The sequence below is a fragment of the Narcine bancroftii genome, chromosome 7 (genome assembly GCF_036971445.1).
Source record: "Narcine bancroftii isolate sNarBan1 chromosome 7, sNarBan1.hap1, whole genome shotgun sequence".
Lineage (NCBI taxonomy): Eukaryota > Metazoa > Chordata > Chondrichthyes > Torpediniformes > Narcinidae > Narcine > Narcine bancroftii.
The window spans coordinates 188323611-188342677 of NC_091475.1; the positions used below are offsets into that span (position 1 = coordinate 188323611).

Consider the following 19067-nt stretch of genomic DNA (forward strand, 5'->3'; position numbering starts at 1 on the left):
ATGGTAACAGGTCCTTTTGGCCCACGAGCTCGTGCTGTGCAATTACACCCAATTGAATTATAATCCCGGTACATTTTGAACAATGGTAGGAAACTGGAAACCCATGCAGATTCTGGGAGAACGTACAAACTCCTTGCAGAGAGCGCTGGATTCGAACCCCAGTCACTGGCGCTGTAACGGCATTACTCTAACTGCAACGCTAACTGTGCCACCCATATTCCCCACTTGCCTGGATTAGTGGAGTTCTAACAGTTTTCATTAGTTAACATCAAGTACAAAGCTGCTCACTTGTTTGCACCTGATCAAACAAAGACTTGCTGGAGGAACTTGGCAGGTCAAACAGTATCCATAGCCAGTCAAAGTTTCATGTGTATACCCTTTATTGAGGCTAAAGAAAAAATGGGATGATGTTAAGAATATAAAGGGGGAAAGAACCTGAATGAAGGGCCAAGAGATGATAGGGCATAGGATAGAAGGTTTGCGAGGTGGAGAAACAGGTGGGGAGAGTGACAATGGGGGTGGGGGGGAGGGGGAAGAGTTGGAGAGAAAAGGAGGTACACGAGTAGGTAAGGTAGAGATGGGAAGAGGTGAACCAGATTTGGATGGAGTTACCCAAGTTGAAAGAATTGATGCTCATGCTGTTAGGTTTAATGCTCTCCAGGAGGAATATTCCCAGGTTCTTTCCTCTTTATATATGTAATTACACCCTCTTTTCTCTTTAATCTTGATGACACATCGATAATTGGAATACTGACTGACTATTCCTGTCCATGGATTGCAGAGTTCCTTCAGTAATGCTTTGTTGCTCAAGATTCTAACATCTGCCATCTTTGTGTTGCCCTAAACCTGATGTCCCCAAATCTGATGCACGGTGGTAGCAGTCTGTACCATCCACAAATATTTCTGCAGTTACTTGCCTGTGCTTCTCCAATAAAATGTCACAAAAATGTGGCATCTACCACTGATGCCATCACCAGCTGATTCTTACAAACCATTCTGATTTGGAAATGTGTATCACCATTCCATGGTTGGTCTCCATATTGAGCTTCCTATTCAACAGCACTGTAATCTGGAAGACTGGAAAGGTTTAGGGTGTCTCAGTGATACCTTCTAAGGGCAATTATGGATGACCTGGCCTTGTAGTTGATGCCCAGATCATGAAAAAAGGACGATAAACACCAATTTTTCTGACCCTTTTTCCAAATTCCAATAAGATTGTGATAAATTCGCACATCAAGTTGTAGGATGTAACTGGTGTTTCAGGAGTAATGGTTAACAAAACAATTATTTTTGTGTAACCCTTGCCTTGGGGGAAAAATTCTGGGGCTCAAGCTTATACAATTTGCTGACATGAGCAGTTAATTAATAAAGATCTTACTGCATCATGGGTCAACGTAGGGAATTCCTGATCAACTCCATGTACCTAGGTCTCTGCTCAGATGTTAGTAATCTCAGTCAGCTTCTTCCAAATGTGATTATTGAGAGTGCACCATGCATTCTAAGTGGACATGTATGTAATGTTTGCATTCAGGAAACATTTTACTCACTGCTGCCTCCCTCAGTCATGGGTTTCGTTTATGCTGTGTGATGTTGCTATCGTTTTTGGCAAAATTTTGAATCCAGGCTGCTCATTTTGTGCAAGTTGGGTTGCCCCAATGAACTCCTTTAATGCACGTATTACTGAATCCACTAGGATAAACTGAGGATGAGGTTCCCTCTCGTAATGGATGGGAATGTTGTTGTTTCTGAGAGAAAATTCTCACATTTTCTTATTTTGACAACTGTGGTGAAAAAAGCAAAGAGAAGTTTACCAGTGGAACTGTCGATTTTAAATTCCATGCCAAGTTAATTATGTCCCTGTTAAAAGCCCAGTTTTTAAAAATAATTTTCTCTTTTGTGATACCATGTAAAATTTTTCAGAAAATGGCAGAGGCACTTGCAAATATTCAGAAGTGGAATCTAGCAGAAGGAGAAAATGTCAAGAGACTCACACAAAAGACATTGGAAGAAACAACTTCCCAAATAGAAGGTAATTATGGTCCGGAGTTTTATGCTCTCTGATCTGCTGCTAAATTTCTGAACGTGTAACTTGTCCAGGCATTAATTGGCATCATTTATACTGCTACAAGCCCAAAGGACTCAAAAACCAACAGCAAAAGAAATTCACCAAGACGATGGCTACTTAAACAAAACTGGTTTTATTTTCTTCATACATACTAATATCACTATTCACTTAACCCCCTTCTAATTCTAAGTGGACATGTATGTAATGTTTGCGTTCAGGAAAGTTCTTTTTCACTTTAACTTCTCCAAGTTCACTGGTATCAGGCAATCGTCCATACTGTGCACAGAATTGAACAGGTATTCTATTCACCAGGTTCTGGTGCTTTAACTTAAGTTGTTACCACTCAGGAAGGTCTTTGTTGGTTTTGGAGAGATATTCGCTGTTTGTTGGACACACACAAACTGATCTCCTTCAATCAGCAACTGAAGTGTCTTAATGAAGAAACTTGCCCACTCTTGGGTTTTTCCAAAAGATGACCTCTTCTTCCAGGTTACCACAAGGAGTTCTTCTTTTCCCCCTATTTCAGGAGAAACAGTCACAACCTATGCAACTGACTACAGAGATTTAGAATAGGCTGAACTCAAGAAATCAAAACCTGTCTTGAAATGGGGTTGTCCAGTAGGTCTGCCAGTTTGCAGCCTTCACTACAATCTGCTACAGAATACTGTCTCAAACAATGGATGTTTTCCCTCTGTTTGCAAATCCACATGGCCTCTCTTAGGACAACAACCTTCAACTAGAAATTTAAAACTCTGACACTGGTTCAGCAGCCAAAAGATTTCTCAGTTCTTGAGCCTGGACCCTGTTCAAACATGCTGGTCCATTAACATCTACTTGTGAAACTTTCACAAGTACTTCCCATTGTCTCTGCAAGGGCAACTGCAGACATGAAGTCTACCCTTGGATAGCTCTTGCATGGCAAATGAGTTGTAGGTGGAATTAACATCTGTCATAGAATAAAACTCCACATGGTGTAAATTGGAAACTATGAACATTATAGCCTTTTTTTTTGGATTTTGATTTTATTTTCCTGTTGTAATTTTCTTAGTCTTTTGTTTTTAATTCATTAATAGTTACACCAAAGGGAAACCAAGTGATAATCCAGGGTAGCAAAGCCTCCAATATGCATGCTCGAAAGCAGTGGAATGAATTCCCGCCTGACACAGTTTTGGGTATTCTTGAAAATGCACCACTGTCATCCACCATCGCTGCTGAGGAAGCTGGCTGTGGTAACTGTTATTTTCACCAACGTTGACATTTTGGAAAGCAAAGTTTGTCTTTAATTTTTGTGGGAATGTTCTGATTTTGGACAGTGGTTGCTATTTTTTTTAGGTGGCAGTGTGACAGTTTATCCTAAAGTTAATCTGAGAAAACAATGGAACCAAGAACCACCTGAATCTGTTCTGAATTTCCTACAGAATATTAATGTGAATTTGGCTTCCAAAACCTACACAATAAATAAAGGAGGTAAGAATGAGGTTTTAAAATGAAAAATAATTTTTGAAAAAAAAAGGAAAATAAGTCTTACTGCTTTATTTGAAGGGCTGAACAATGTCACTTCACGGTGTCAGATCATATACATAATACCATAATATAAAGGATGAGAAGTAGGCCATTCAGCCCATTGAGTTGCTTCCACTATTCTATCATGAGGTGATCCATTCTCCCATTCCCCTCCCTTCTCTCCATAACCTTTGATAGCCTGACTATTCAGATACATATCAATCTCTGCTTTAAATACATTCAACGACTTGATCTCCACGTCCACCCATGATAGCAAACTTCCGATATTCACCACTCTTGGGCTAAAGAAATTCCTCCGCATCTGTTTTAAATGGGGGCCCTTCAATCCTGAAGTTGTGCCCTCTTGTCCTTCACTCCCCTAACATGGGAAACAACTTTGCTACATCTACTCTGTCCAGACCTTTCAAATTCGAAAGACTGCTTTGAGGTCCCCCCCCCCCATTCTTCTAACCTCCAAGGAGTACAGTCCAAGACCTAGCAAATGTTCCTTGAATGCTAATCCCTTCATTCCAGGAATTATTCTTGTGAATCTTCTTTGAACTCTCTCCAATGCCAGCACATCCTTTTGCAAATAAGGAGCCCCAAGCGGTATCCTGTACTCCAAGTGAGGCCTGACTTGTGTCTTCCAAAACCTGAATTTTCTCTCCACAAATAATAGTCTGCCCTTTTATTCCTTCTGCCAAAGTGACTATACACTTTCTAACATATTTTATTTGCTACTTCTTTTCCCATTCTCCCAACCTAAGTCCTTTTCCAGCCTCTCTGTTTCCTCCTCGCAACCTTCCCCTCTTCATCTGCAAACAGAGTAAATTTATTCCCCAATCCAAATCATTAATACTCAGCATTAAAAAGAAGTGGCCATTGGTGGATCTGTTTGAGTGCTTGTCCACCAGATGGAGCTAGCAGCTTTTATGAGCAGTTTATTTCAAATGCTTCATCTGGTCATTGCTGGGCCAGACTCCTCCTCTAATCAGACCAGTACCCTGCAGCAATGGAGTTGACCCTGGCTGCCCACAGTTAATCTCCAACCTCCCAAGTTATTTTGTGCTTAGTATTGTGGCAAGGGCTTGAATAGTGTGAGGAGGAATATCGTTTGTGGAATATGAATTGAATTGATAATTGATACAGTAAAAAACTTTATTATACCTGCAGTCCAGGCAAATCAACTCATGCTTGTGTAAAGCAGATAGTGCAATGACACAAGTACAGTAAGTCAAAGAGTGCAGGGTATAAATAGTGTTGCAAAGATAAAGTGCAGGGAATAAAGAAAATACAGTTAAAACTGTGAGAAGGCATAATCATTTAAGTGTCAAATAAGAGCAGAAAGAAACTGTGAACCTGGAGGTGTTCTCAAACTTGCATGTTGTCTGCCCAACAGAAGGAAGTGTGACAGGGCTGGGATGGGACTTTTAGTGTGCTGGCAGCTTTCATGAGCAGTATAAACAAAGTCGATGGAGGGGAGGTTAGTTTGCTTATTAACCAATGCAGTTTCTCACATTCTTGGCCAGAGCAGTTCCAAGATGTGATGCATTAGGATGCTTTCTATTGTGCATCTGTAAAAGTTGGGAAGAGATCACAGGGACATGTCAAATTTCTTTAGGCTTCAGAGAAATTGTTGGAATGCTTTCAAGACTACAATGGAGTGTTATGGTTTGAAATGTAAGCAATGAAAACTATTGGCAACTCAGTGTTCCAAAGATTAGTAGGTTAATTGCTCACATGGATGTACAGGTGCACAATCCTTTATCCGGACATCTAAAATCCAGAAAGCTCCAAAATCTGGCAAGTGGAGAGAGAGAGAGAGAGACTGACAGTGCGAGTCGGGCGGGCAAGAGACTGTGTAGTTCTGGAGTTCGCGGGTTTGTAAATTTAAAAATGAAAATTCACTAGAGTATAAATGAAAGTGGACAAATTCAATTTCTATTTTTAACATTGGTTCTAACACACATTACTTCAGAGACATCATTTCACCCCTTGAATAACCTTTTTGTAAATCGTATCGAATTTGAATGACCATAAGAGGATAAATAAGCTGTTCAGCCCATCAAGTCAGCCCTGCCATTTAATCATGAGCTGTTTTATATTCCCATTCAACCACCCTGCCTAGCCTTCTCCACATTCCAAAATCAGGTTGAGGAATATATCTGTTAATCCCTTATAACCCAACTGCTCACAATATTTCAATTGAGATCTCACCAGTGCCTTAAAGCCTCAACATCACATCCCTACTTCTATAATCTATAACTCTTGAAATAAATGCCAGCATTGCATTTGCCGCCTTCACCACCAACTCAACCTTCAGGATATCCTGCACGAGGACTTTCAAATTTCTCCCCATTTAGAAAATAGTCTGCCGATTTATTTTTTTCTCTATCAAAGTACATGACTGTACACTTTCTCACATTGTATTACATCTGCCTCTTCTCTGCCCATTATTCTTATCTGTTTAAGATCTTCTGCATCCTTCCTGTTTCCTCACCGCTACCTGCTCTCCAGCTACCTTCATATCGTCTGCAAACTTGGCCATAAATTCATTCATTCCATCATCCAAATCATTAATATACAACATAAAAAGAAACGGACATCACACCAACCCATGTGGAACACTTCGAGCAACTGGCAGCCAACCAGAATACGATCCCTGTATTCTGACATTTGCTTCCTGCCAATCAGCAATGCTCTGCTAGTATGTTTCCTGTTATACCATATGCTCTTGTCTTGTGAAGGAGCCTTGTACGGCACCTTGTCCAAGAGCTTCTGAAAATCTAAATACACAACATCTACTGAATCTCCCTTATTCAGCCTGCTTGTAACATCTTCAAGGAATTTCAATAGGTTTGTCAAGCAATATTTTCCATTAAGGAAACAATGCTGGCTTTGGCCTATCTTGTCATGTTCTTCCATGTACTCCATATCCTCATCCTTGACAATTGTTTCCAACAACTTACCAACCACTGACTTCTGGCTAACTGGTCTATAACTTCCTTTCTGCTGCCTCCTCCCCTTTTTGAATAGTTGGTCGAACGTTCTCTTGATAGAACTATAGGTACTTCATGATCAGAACGGAACTAATAACTCTTGGTAGAATTGACACAGTACAGGTATGTAGTTCAAGTTAGTTTCTCTTCCTAGATCCTTGCATTCTATCCCCCTGTATGTGATCTTGTAGGGTGTAGTAACATGAGGAAAGCAATTTATTAGAAAAAAACTGTTCAGACATCATGCAAAGAAGCACTAAGCATCCTGATATTAAATCATAATGATGTTTTCATGAGATTCGTATCAAACAATTCTGAATAGGATTACAATCCATTGTCATTGACAAGAAGCAAATCCTTTCTAATGATTCAATGTAAAAGTACCTGCAGGAGTGTAAGGGGACAGGACAACACCTGGCTGGCTGTCAATCAGTCAGCTTGAAGGGATCAAGTCCCACCCGGTCTGGTGTCATTCACCCTCCTTGTGTGTGTCTGATTCTGGCTAACAGTGCAACACACCATGTGATGCTGTATTTTAGATTTACAAGCCTGCAGATCATAGCTGAAGGGTAAGACTAAGGGAGGTACACGTTAAATAATTTTGTGAACATGTTCTGAATGATGAATGTGAGAAGATGACTAAGTTGGGGAGGAGTGTATTATGGCAAGTTTATTGCTGTAGTCGAATGAAAGAAATTTGTGATGTAGTAGAATTATTTAAAGCTAAGGAAAGCAGGAAACATTGAGAATGAAACTCATTCTTGATAGTAAATGATACAAAAGAAAACCAGCAGACCGATTGGAAGTTATGCAAAACAAGCAGCCCTGAATCAAAATTAAATGTCACCATGAATGTAGTAGAAGAGGAAGGGCTTAGGCAGGAGATCCATCTTATTCAGCAGTTGTTTAGTCTGGTGAAATGGTGACAACAAATTTAATCAAAGCTCGGGATTGCTCCCATTCCATGTAATGAAACTGGATGCATAGCCTTCTGTACTGGGAAACCTCAGGCAAAAGACATCGACATCAGAGAAAAGGACTATGAATGCTGTGCAATGTGTATTGATAGATCCAATAAAACATGGCTGATCTCATGAGTATGTGGACCTATGGATAACAAGTGTTAGCAATAGCTTGGAAAATGATCCTACGCTGTTAATATTTCAAGTTGAATCTGATTAACTGATGCTTGTTTCTCCAGTGTCTGGAACCTCTCTTATTGGCCCACTATCAAATTATAGCAGAAAGGCTGATAATATCGATGGTGAAATGGAAACCATCAAGTTGGATCCAGACAGATTTGAACCCAGATCTGATGATGAAGACACGTAAGTACAAACATTCAGGCAATGGTAGTGAAAACTCTTCAACAACTACATTTACCTTGAACCTTAAAGGTTGATTTAGAAAGGTGACAGCATGACAGAGTGGACAAAAATATTTTCATCTTTCTAGATGGATAATTATTCAGATTTCAGACTTATTGTCGGAGTACATCCATGACATCACATACAACCCTGAGATTCTTTCTCCTGCAGGCAAGGTAATGCAAAAAAACTGTATACAATGCACACATGTAAACAATTTTTTTAAAATGTACTAGAGTACCACAAGTCTGTGTTCTTAGACCCCTACTATGCTCACTTCACATCTACAACTGTGTGGCTAGGTACGACAATAACATCTATAAATTGGCCAACGATACCACGGTAGAGGGTTGTATAAAGAAAGGTGATAAGTCAGCACACAGGAGGAAGATTGAAGACTTGGCTGAATGATGCACCAACAACAACCTTGCACTCAATATCACCAAAACCAGTGGGCTGATTGTTAACTTCAGGAAGGAAAAACCAGAGATGTACGATCCATTGATCGATCCATTGATCAATGGGGGAATCAGAGGTGGAGAGGGTAAGAAAATTTAAGTTCTTGGGAGTAATTTTTACAGAATCTTTTCTGGACCAAACACACTAATGGCATTGTGAAGAAAGCTCGTCACCGCCTCTACTTCCTCAGGAGTTTGCGGAGGTTTGATATGACACCAGAAACCCTGGAAGATTTCTACAGATGTGTGGTGGAAAGAGTGCTGTCTGACTGCCTCATAGTCTGGTATGAGGACACCAATATCTCCGTGGAAAGCCCTGCAAAAGGTAGTAGACACAGCCCAGGACATCACAGGTAAGACCCTCCCCACCACTGAGAACTTCTACAGGGAATGCTACTGTTGGAGAGCAGCAGCAATCATCAAGGATCCACACCACCCAGCACACACTCTGTTCTCACTGCTGCCATCAGCAAAGAGGTATAGGTGCCACAAGACTTGCACCATCAGGTTCTGGAACAGCTGCTACCCTCCACCATCAGACTCCTCAACAACAACAAACTCAATCAGGGACTCATTTAAGGACTCTTACTTGTGCACTTATTGATTTTTTAAAAATTCTCTCTGTATTGCACAGTCAGTTTGTTTACATTAATTATCTTTACAGTTCTTGTTTAGATGTTTTAAGTTGTGTATAGTTTTTTGCACTACCAATAAGTGGTAATTCTACCTCGCCCTCAGGAAAAAGAATCTCAGGGTAGTATGTGATGTCATGTATGTACTCTAAGTCTGAAATCTGATGTAGAAGTCTCTTGAAATACTGAGAAGATCCCAAATTAAATAATGTATCCAAGGGATTTAGATGGTAAGATTTGTATTTGCACATTAAACCATGGCCATTTTATTTTGGTCCAGATATTGCAAATTAATTACAGAGGAGAAAGTCATTAGTCCATTCATTTGATTATCCAGAAAGATATGAAGGCCCACTTCATCCAGAAATTGAAATATCTTTTTGTTCCAGTCATTTTCCAATTCCTGTACCATATTCCCCAATCCATTGACTCTTCTCGCCTGTCCAATTGAATGAAGTTTCTTGATCCATGCTTTTCTTACAAACTGGAAATAGTCCAATAGCAATCTATGACTTACTTAATATTCCTCTCACTGTGCCCCTTCCACATTCCCTCCCCAGTTCCACCTAATCAACGTCATTCCAGCACGTTGCACTAGTTTTCCTGATTTTTTTTCCCCCTCAATGTGCATAGCAATTTCCAAGTTGGTTATCAAGCCCCAATATGTGGGGGCTTTGAGGAGTAGGCAGTTGTGTAAGCTTCAGCTTCTTGTTTATGCTTGCTTACACTAGAATTCTAGAGCACTTAGAGTTGAGGTCTGCAGATGCTGTGATTGTAATGCAATACATAAAGTTTTTAGAGAAACTCAGAGGTCACACAATGTCTATAGGAAGCAAAGTAATATAATCAAAGTTTTGGGCCTGAACCCTTCATCAAGGGTATGAGCAAAATGTAGGCAGGTGCCTGAATATAAAGCTGGGAGGAGGAGAGGAGGGAAGAAGGAGAATTTGTTTCATTGAACACTTTCACTCTGTCCCCTGCAATGGCCAACTATTTCAATTCTACACCCCTTCCCACACCAATATGTCTGTCCATGGCCTCATGCACTGCCATACAGAGGCTACCTAATATTTAGTCTGGGCACTGTTACCAGCAGCAAAAGAAATTCACCAAGACGATGGCCACTTAAACAAAACTGGTTTTATTTTCTTAATAATAAGATCAATACTTAACTTATTACTCTTAACCCCCTTCTAATTCTAAGCGGACATGTATGTAATGTTTGTGTTCAGGCAAGTTCTTTTTCACTGTCCAATCGTTTACTTTTCACTTCTCCAAGTTCACTGGTATCAGGCAATCTTCCATACTGTGCACTGAATTGAACAGATATTCTATTCACCAGGCTCTGGTCCTTTAACTTAAGTTGTTACCACTTAGGAAGGTCTTCAGAGAGATGTTCTGTGGACACACAAAGCCTATCCACTTCAGTCAGCAACTGAAGTGTCTTACCGAAGAAACTTGGCCCCTCTTGGGTTTTTCCAAAAGATAACCCTTTCTTCCAGGTTGCCACAAGGAGTTCTTCTTTTTCCCTTATTTCAGGAGAAACATAATAACCAGTCACAACCTATGCCACTGACTACAGAGATTTAGAATAGGCTGAACTCAGAACTCAAAACCCGTCTTGAAATGGGGTCTTGCGGCAGGCCTGCCAATTTACAGCCTTCACCACAAACTGTTGCAGAATACTGTCTCAAATAATGGATGTTTACTCTCTGTTTGCAAAACCTCGTGGCCCCTCTTTGGACAACAAACTCTAATCAGACATTTAAAACTCTGGCACTAGTTTAGAAGCAAAAGAGTTCTCAGTTTTTGAGCCTGGACACTGTTCAAACATGCTGGTCCATTAACACCTACTTGTGAAACTCTCACAAGCACTTTCCATTGTCTCTGCAAAGCCAACCGTAGACACAAAATCTACCCTTGCATATCTTATGTATGGAAAATGAGATGTTTGTTTGTGAAATGCGACCTGATACCTAAACCTCTCAATCTTGCCCTTTTAAGATGTATTTTATCATAATTTTGCTAACTTATTCCATAACAGCACCTTCCAACCAGATGACATTAACATCAACTTCCAGTTTTTATTAGGCCTTTCCCCCACCTCTCTCTCTTTCCCAATCCCTCTCCCTTTTTTCATTCAGCTCCCTGACTCCTTCCCTCTCTGTTCAGAGCTACCCCCGCTTCCCCCATCCCTTCAGAATTTTTATTCCTGCCCTCCCACCTACATCCACCTATGGCCTCTGGTCTGTTGGCCTGTGCTCCTCCCCTTGCCCCTTATTCCCTCCTCTCTTCCTCCCATCTTTTTATTTAGGTGCCTGCCTACTTTTTTGTCATACCTTAATGAAGTGCTTAGGCCCAGAATTTTGGTTCTATCCCTTTGCTTCCTATAGCTGCTGTGTGACCTGCTGAGTTTCTCCTGTGTATTGCAATTCTTGTAGCACTGTTTGATTTACCACTTACATTATCTGCAACGCTATGGACTGCTATGTAGTATTGACTGGGGCCAGCTGAAAAGATCCCAGTGACTGAGCTAACCACCCAACTCCCATTGTGATCTAGACAGAATCAAGTAGATGCCAAAAAGGAGCAGTCTGTTCTTTTGCTGCTGTTGAGTGTCTGGTTATTTTCTCTGTTACAGGGACTTTGAAGAAGCAGATGGGCCAGATTGGGTGGATGAAATGAAACAGTTGCTGGAAAACCATCTTTAAAGTGCTAATATTGATGGAAATGTGACACATTAATTGTTTTCATTTGAATTCTGTTATCAAACAGGCATTGCTTTCCAAATGCTTAAAAGCAATAAAGAAAATTGGACACAAATAAGCAGAAGATTTTTTGAAGTACTGTAGTTGTCTACTTTTAAGTTAGTAGTTAAAGTTTTTGTAATTTTTATTTTTAAATTTAAATCTCTATTGAATTTTAAACATTGAGAATAGTTTCACTATCAACAGTGATCAAATGATGAGGAAGGAGTTTACCTTAAGCTCAGTGCAAAGTAAAGCAACCAGTCTCAAAAAACTTATGGTGTAAGGACAATATACTCCAGTCTGGGAATTTTGTTCTCATTTACCAAAAACTGCAAGGATTTGTTTCTGACTTGGAACTACATCCCACCCACTGGTCTGACAGGGGTTAACTCATCATTTAGCTTCATATCTGTGTTCTATCACAGGTGTAGAATCTTCATGAATCTTTGTTTCCAATCTATGCATCAACCTCACATTGTTAAGTTGCCTTGAGTAAGTACTTGCCTGTTTTCCAAAGTTACACTGATACTTGGATCTCTATGGTGAAGTTGAATTGTGATCCACACAAGATATTGGAGTCATGTCTTAATTCGTGTTTTTAAATTATGAATAAAGTTAACTTTTACAAAAAAGAATCACTTAAAACAAGCACATTCGGTAGTTTCAGCCATTAGCAAAAAAAAGTCAGCCCAGTTTGCTTTACCTGTAAACACCTGTGAAAATGACAGAAATGTCACATGCTAATCATTCCACCAGCCAACATGCATCACTTAACATCAAATGCTCAATAACCGCAAGTTAGCCATTTTGCAATGGGAAAACTGTGCACGGTAGGATAAAATCAAAGGGTTCTGTAAAGTTGTTGGTGAAAATAAATCCATTATTTAGCCACTTTGCTTTCTGGACCAACAATGTACTAAATAATGACGCAATTTTTTGAGGGAATAAATGTTGGATCATTTGAGATTTTTGGTTAAAGTTGTACTGGTTAGAATTATTGATAATTATGTTATTCTCACCTTGCCGCCTGCTGTGGCTTAATTAAGGAAGATCCTATTCAGGGTGAACCCAAGCAAATCAGCAGATCAAGATAACATACCTGGTTGGGTGCTGAAGGACTGTGCGGCCTAACTGGTGGAGATCCTTGAAATCAACATCTCACTGCAATAGTCCACTGTCCCCGTTGGTTTTAAAACAGCCACCATTACCCCAGTTTCCAAAAGAGCAATGGTAACTAATCTAAATGACTGCTGCCCAGTGGTACTGATGTCTATGATCATGAAGTACTTTGAGCAGCTGGTGATGAAACGCACCTTCCAGCAACATTACCTACCATCCAAACGGTCCGCAGCTGAGCTAATAGTCTTGATCTTCTACTCCGTCCTGACCCATCTAATAGTCTTGTACGCCATGGTGTTATTCATTGATTTCAGCTCGGTGTTTTATACGATCATACTTCAGAGGCTCCCATCTAAGTACTGACCAGGCCTGAGCCTGCTTAGCTTCCGAGATCAGACAAGATCGGGCGTTTTCAGGCTAGTATGGCCGTAGGCCATACTTCAGAGGCTGATGGAAAAACTGTCTTGCTGGGACTCAACATCCCTCTGAGCTTTTTGAGGGAAAGACCGCAGTCTGTTCGGATCGGCAGCAAAATCGCAAAGCCCATCCCGCTGACCTCTGGCGCACCTCAAGGCTGCAAGCTCAGCCCATTACTGTTCATGCTGCTGATTCACAACTGTACTGACAGGTTCTGCTCCAACATAATAATCAAGTTTGTGGATGATATCAGAGCTGGCGTCATCAGCACAAAGAAGATTATCATAACGAGATGAGTTTGAAAGGCTAAAACATTGCGATGAAAAGAAACCCGAGTCTCAACAAAGGAGATGATTGTGGACTTCAGGAGGACAAAGGTTGACCATTCTCCACTACACCTCAACAGTTCTGTCATGGAAAGAGAGGAGAACACAAAAGTTCCTGATGTACATATAAGGGACAACCTATCCTAGACTCTCAGCACAGCCTGCACTTTCTTAGGAGGTTGTGGACTGCGAGGCTACCTACCCCCATCTTGACAACCTTTCACAGGAGTACAATTTTTTTTTAAATTTTTTAAATTTTTTATTTTTCACACCATAAATCACATTAGCCATGCTACACACTTTTTCTTTTTCACACATATACAGTGACTTTTTCTTCCCCCCCCCCCTCCTCCCAAGCCACCCCCCCCCCCCCCCATCCATTTTAGGTATACATTCTAGGTTACATTAAACCAGTCAGATAATGTTGTCATTCAACAAAAATACACCAGAAATTCTACTGAGTCCATTCTTTTCTTTCCTTCTCCTTCCATCAACTTAGGTAATGATTGTCCCCGGTAGGTTTTCGCTATTGTATTTAATGTAAGGCTCCCATATTTGTTCGAATATTTCAATATTATTTCTTAAACTATATGTAATTTTTTCTAATGGAATACATTTATTCATTTCTATATACCATTGTTGTATTTTCAGATTATCTTCCAATTTCCAGGTTGACATAATACATTTTTTTGCTACGGCTAGGGCTATCTTAACAAATCTTTTTTGTGCATCCTCCAAATCAATTCCAAATTCTTTGTTTTTTATGTTACTTAGGAGAAAGATCTCTGGATTCTTTGGTATATTGTTTTCTGTTCTTTTATTTAATATCTGATTGAGATCTTCCCAAAATTTTTCTACTTTCTCACATGTCCAGATTGCATGAATTGTTGTTCCCATTTCTTTTTTACATCGAAAACATCTATCAGATACTGTTGGGTCCCATTTATTTAACTTTTGAGGTGTAATGTATAGTCTGTGTAGCCAGTTATATTGTATCATACGTAGCCTCGTATTTATTGTATTTCTCATCATTCCAGAACATAATTTCTCCCATGTTTCCTTTTTTATCTTTATATTTAAATCTTGTTCCCATTTTTGTTTAGTTTTACCATTTGTTTCCTCATTCTCTTTTTCTTGCAGTTTAATATACATATTTGTTATAAATATTTTGATTAACATTGTATCTGTAATCACATATTCAAGGTTACTTCCCTCTGGCAAACTCAAATTGCTTCCTAATTTATCTTTCAAGTAGGATCTCAGTTGGTAATATGCCAGCGCTGTATCTCCAGTTATATTGTACTTATCTCTCATTTGTTCAAAGGATAAGAATCTACTTCCTGAAAAACAATTCTCTATTCTTTTAATCCCTTTTTTTTCCCATTCTCTAAAGGAAAGGTTATCTATTGTAAAAGGGAGTAACTTATTTTGCGTCAATATTAGTTTTGGTAATTGATAGTTTGTTTTATTTCTTTCTACATGAATCTTCTTCCAAATATTGAGGAGATGGTGTAATACTGGAGAAGTTCTATGTTGTACCAATTTTTCATCCCATTTATATATGTGTTCAGGTATCTTTTCCCCTATTTTATCTAATTCTAATCTCGTCCAGTCTGGTTTTTCCCTTGTTTGATAAAAATCTGATAGGTATCTTAATTGTGCGGCTCTATAATAATTTTTAAAGTTTGGCAATTGTAAGCCTCCTTGTTTATACCATTCTGTTAATTTATCCAGTGCTATCCTCGGTTTCCCCCCTCTCCATAAAAATTTCCTTATTATTTTCTTTAACTCTTTGAAGAATTTTTCTGTCAGTTGTATTGGCAATGCCTGAAATAAGTATAATATCCTTGGAAAAATGTTCATTTTAATACAGTTTATCCTTCCTATTAGTGTTAGTGGTAGATCTTTCCAATGCTCTAAATCGTCTTGTAATTTTTTCATTAGTGGATAATAATTGAGTTTGTATAATTGGCCGAGATTTTTGTTTATTTGTTTACCTAGGTATCTTATTGCCTGCATTTGCCATCTAAATGGAGATTCCTTCTTAAATTTTGAGAAGTCCGCATTATTCATAGGCATTGCTTCACTTTTATTTACGTTTATCTTGTAACCCGACACTTCTCCATATTCCTTCAATTTCTTATATAATTCTTTTATTGATAGTTCTGGTTCTTTTAAGTACACTATAACATCATCTGCAAATAGACTGATTTTATATTCCTTGTCTTTTATTTTTATTCCTTTTATATTATTATCTATTCTTATCAATTCTGCTAGTGGTTCTATAGCTAACGCAAACAATAAAGCTGATAGTGGGCATCCCTGCCGCGTTGACCTGCTTAAGTTAAATTGTTTTGTTACATGTCCATTTACTGTCACTTTCGCTAACGGTCCCTTATATAATGCTTTAATCCAATTAATATACTTCTCAGGTAAACTGAATTTTTGCAATACTTTGAACAAATAATTCCATTCTACTCTGTCGAAGGCCTTCTCTGCGTCTAAAGCAACTACTACTGCAGGTGCTTTATTTCCTTCTACTGCAAGAATTAAGTTAATAAATTTACAAATATTGTCTGTTGTGTGTCTTTTTTTGATAAATCCAGTTTGGTCTAAATTTACCATTTTCGGTACCTGCTCTGCTAATCTGTTTGCTAATAGTTTAGCTATTATCTTATAATCTGTGTTTAGTAAAGATATTGGTCTATATGACGCTGGTGAGAGTGGATCTTTCCCTTGTTTTAGTATTACTGTAATTATTGCTGTTTTACATGAATCTGGTAAGCTTTGTGTTTCATCAATCTGGTTGATTACATCCAGGAGGGGCGGAATTAATAAGTCTTTAAATGTTTTGTAGAATTCTATTGGGAGTCCATCCTCTCCTGGTGTCTTATTATTTGGTATTTTTTTTATTATCTCTTGTATTTCTACTGTTCCAAATGGTTCTGTTAATTTATTTTGTTCCTCTATTTGTAGTTTTGGTAGTTCAATTTTAGTCAAAAATTCATCTATTTTCCCTTCTTTCCCTTCATTTTCAGTTCGGTATAGTTGTTCATAGAACTCTCTAAAGTTTTCCTTAATTTCTTTTGGATTATATGTAATTTGTTTGTCTTTTTTCCTTGATGCCAATACCATTTTCTTAGCTTGTTCTGTCTTAAGCTGCCATGCTAGGATTTTGTGCATTTTTTCACCCAGTTCATAATATTTCTGTTTTGTCTTCATTATATTCTTCTCTACCTTATATGTTTGTAATGTTTCATATTTTATTTTTTTATCCGCCAATTCTCTTCTTTTAGTTGTATCTTCCTTCATTGCTAATTTTTTTTCTATATTTACTATTTCCCTTTCCAACTGCTCTGTTTCCTGATTATAGTCCTTCTTCATCTTGGTTACATAACTTATTATTTGCCCTCTAATGAATGCTTTCATTGCATCCTATAGTATAAACTTATCTTCCACTAATTCCGTATTTATTTCAAAATACATTTTTAATTGTTTTTCAATAAATTCTCTAAAATCCTGCCTTTTAAGTAGCATGGGGTTTAATCTCCATCTATACATTCTTGGAGGGATGTCCTCTAGCTTTACTGTTAATATTAAGGGTGAATGGTCCGATAGTATTCTAGCTTTATATTCTGTTTTTCTTACTCTATCTTGCATACTTGCTGATAACAAAAATAGGTCTATTCTTGAGTATGTTTTATGTCTAGCCGAGTAATATGAATATTCCTTTTCTTTTGGGTTTTGTTTCCTCCAAATATCGAAAAGTTGCATTTCTTGCATTGATTTAATTATAAATTTGGTTACTTTGTTCTTTCTGTTAATTTTTTTCCCAGTTTTATCCATATTTGAATCCAAATTCAGGTTGAAATCCCCTCCTATTAGTATGTTCCCTTGCGTATTAGCTACCTTCAAAAAGATATCTTGCATAAACTTTTGATCTTCTTCGTTAGGTGAATATACATTAAGTAGATTCCAAAACTCCGAATATATCTGACATTTTATCATTACATATCTCCCTGCTGGATCTATTATTTCCTCTTCTATTTTAAATGGCACATTTTTACTAATTAATATAGCCACTCCTCTTGCTTTTGAATTATACGATGCTGCTGTTACATGTCCTACCCAATCTCTCTTTAATTTCTTGTGCTCCAATTCAGTTAAGTGTGTTTCTTGGACAAATGCTATATCAATTTTTTCTTTTTTCAGTAAATTTAGCAGTTTCTTCCTTTTAATTTGGTTATGTATTCCATTAATATTTAAAGTCATATAGTTCAACGTAGCCATTTTATACTTTGTTTATCTTCCCTTTCCGTTTTTCCATCATTACCTTTCCTCCTTTTCCATTTCTGTTTTCTTATTTTAAACCCTTTATAAGACAACATTTCTAAAACATCAAACATTTTCCTTATTCTCCTATTTATAACTTCTTTAGCCCCAATCCACAGGAGTACAATTGAGAGTGGCTGCATCATTGTGTGGTATGATAACTGCAAAGCATCAGACGGGAAGTCTACACAAGAGGATCACTGGGATCTCCTTTTCCTTTACAGATGATACTTACTGGGAGTGCTGTCCAAATAGGGCTCAAGGCATTATGGAACACCCTTATCCACCCAGCATACAGTATCTTCAACTCACTACCATCAAAAAGAAGATACATGAGCATCAAGATCAAGACTGCCTTGCTGGGGAATAGCTTCATTTCTGCGTTTTTGTGCATGCACCAGGGTCTGGAGAGATACTAATCCAAGCTCTTGATTTTAATGGAAATGGGGCCTTCTAATAAACCATTGAACAAAAGGGGTAGGTAAAAATAAAATTTTGGAGGTGGTCGATCGCGAGTTGGAGTCCGGATAGAGAGGCAAAATAAAATACAAAAACTAGCAGAAGGAGAGGGTCATTCAGCTGTTCAATATGATCATGGCTGATCTTCACTTTTAATACCATTTTCTTTGTTGACCTTTGTGTCTGGAAATCTACCTCCTTTGACCACACAGCCTTCTGTGATGACGTTCCAAAGCTTCACCACGCTCTAGAGAAATTCGGGTTTGAAACATCCCAGCCAGTACCAGTATTCTCCCTGCATCCAGCTTTTTTTGAATTTTTAATGTTTCAGTGAGATTTCTTCTCATTCCAGTAAAATACAGTGAATACTAGCTGGTCAAACCAATTCCTCATCTTATGCCAGTTCCACCATTTCTAAGAATCTGTCTGGTGAACTCGATGACAGCCGTATCCTTTTGAAGGTCTGAAGATCAAAATTCTATAATATTCTCCAGATGCACTCATAGAGGCTCCATTTATTTTAAAGTAAGATATCTTTACTGTTGCATCCTTGTCCTCTTGGAAAATCGGCATATGTATCTTTTGCCTTCCTGATTGCTTGCTGGACCTTCATATTGCCTTGCATGCAATGGTTCTCAAT

General features: G+C 38.5%; 1 protein-coding gene across 3 annotated transcripts in view; it reads left to right on the top strand.

Moving 5' to 3' along the window:
* Window positions 1-11850, top strand: part of nek3 (NIMA related kinase 3) — a 31501-nt gene extending 19651 nt beyond the window's left edge. For 2 of the 3 annotated variants that reach the window (XM_069891751.1, XM_069891752.1), the window contains exons 12-16: window positions 1921-2029; window positions 3139-3294; window positions 3398-3532; window positions 7769-7895; window positions 11666-11850. In XM_069891751.1, coding sequence (XP_069747852.1) covers window positions 1921-2029; window positions 3139-3294; window positions 3398-3532; window positions 7769-7895; window positions 11666-11735 — 597 coding nt within the window. In that variant the 3' untranslated portion in view covers window positions 11736-11850. The remainder of the gene's footprint in view (window positions 1-1920; window positions 2030-3138; window positions 3295-3397; window positions 3533-7768; window positions 7896-11665) is intronic. The other variant, XM_069891753.1, reaches the window with a different exon arrangement.
* Window positions 11851-19067: the final 7217 nt, after the last annotated feature.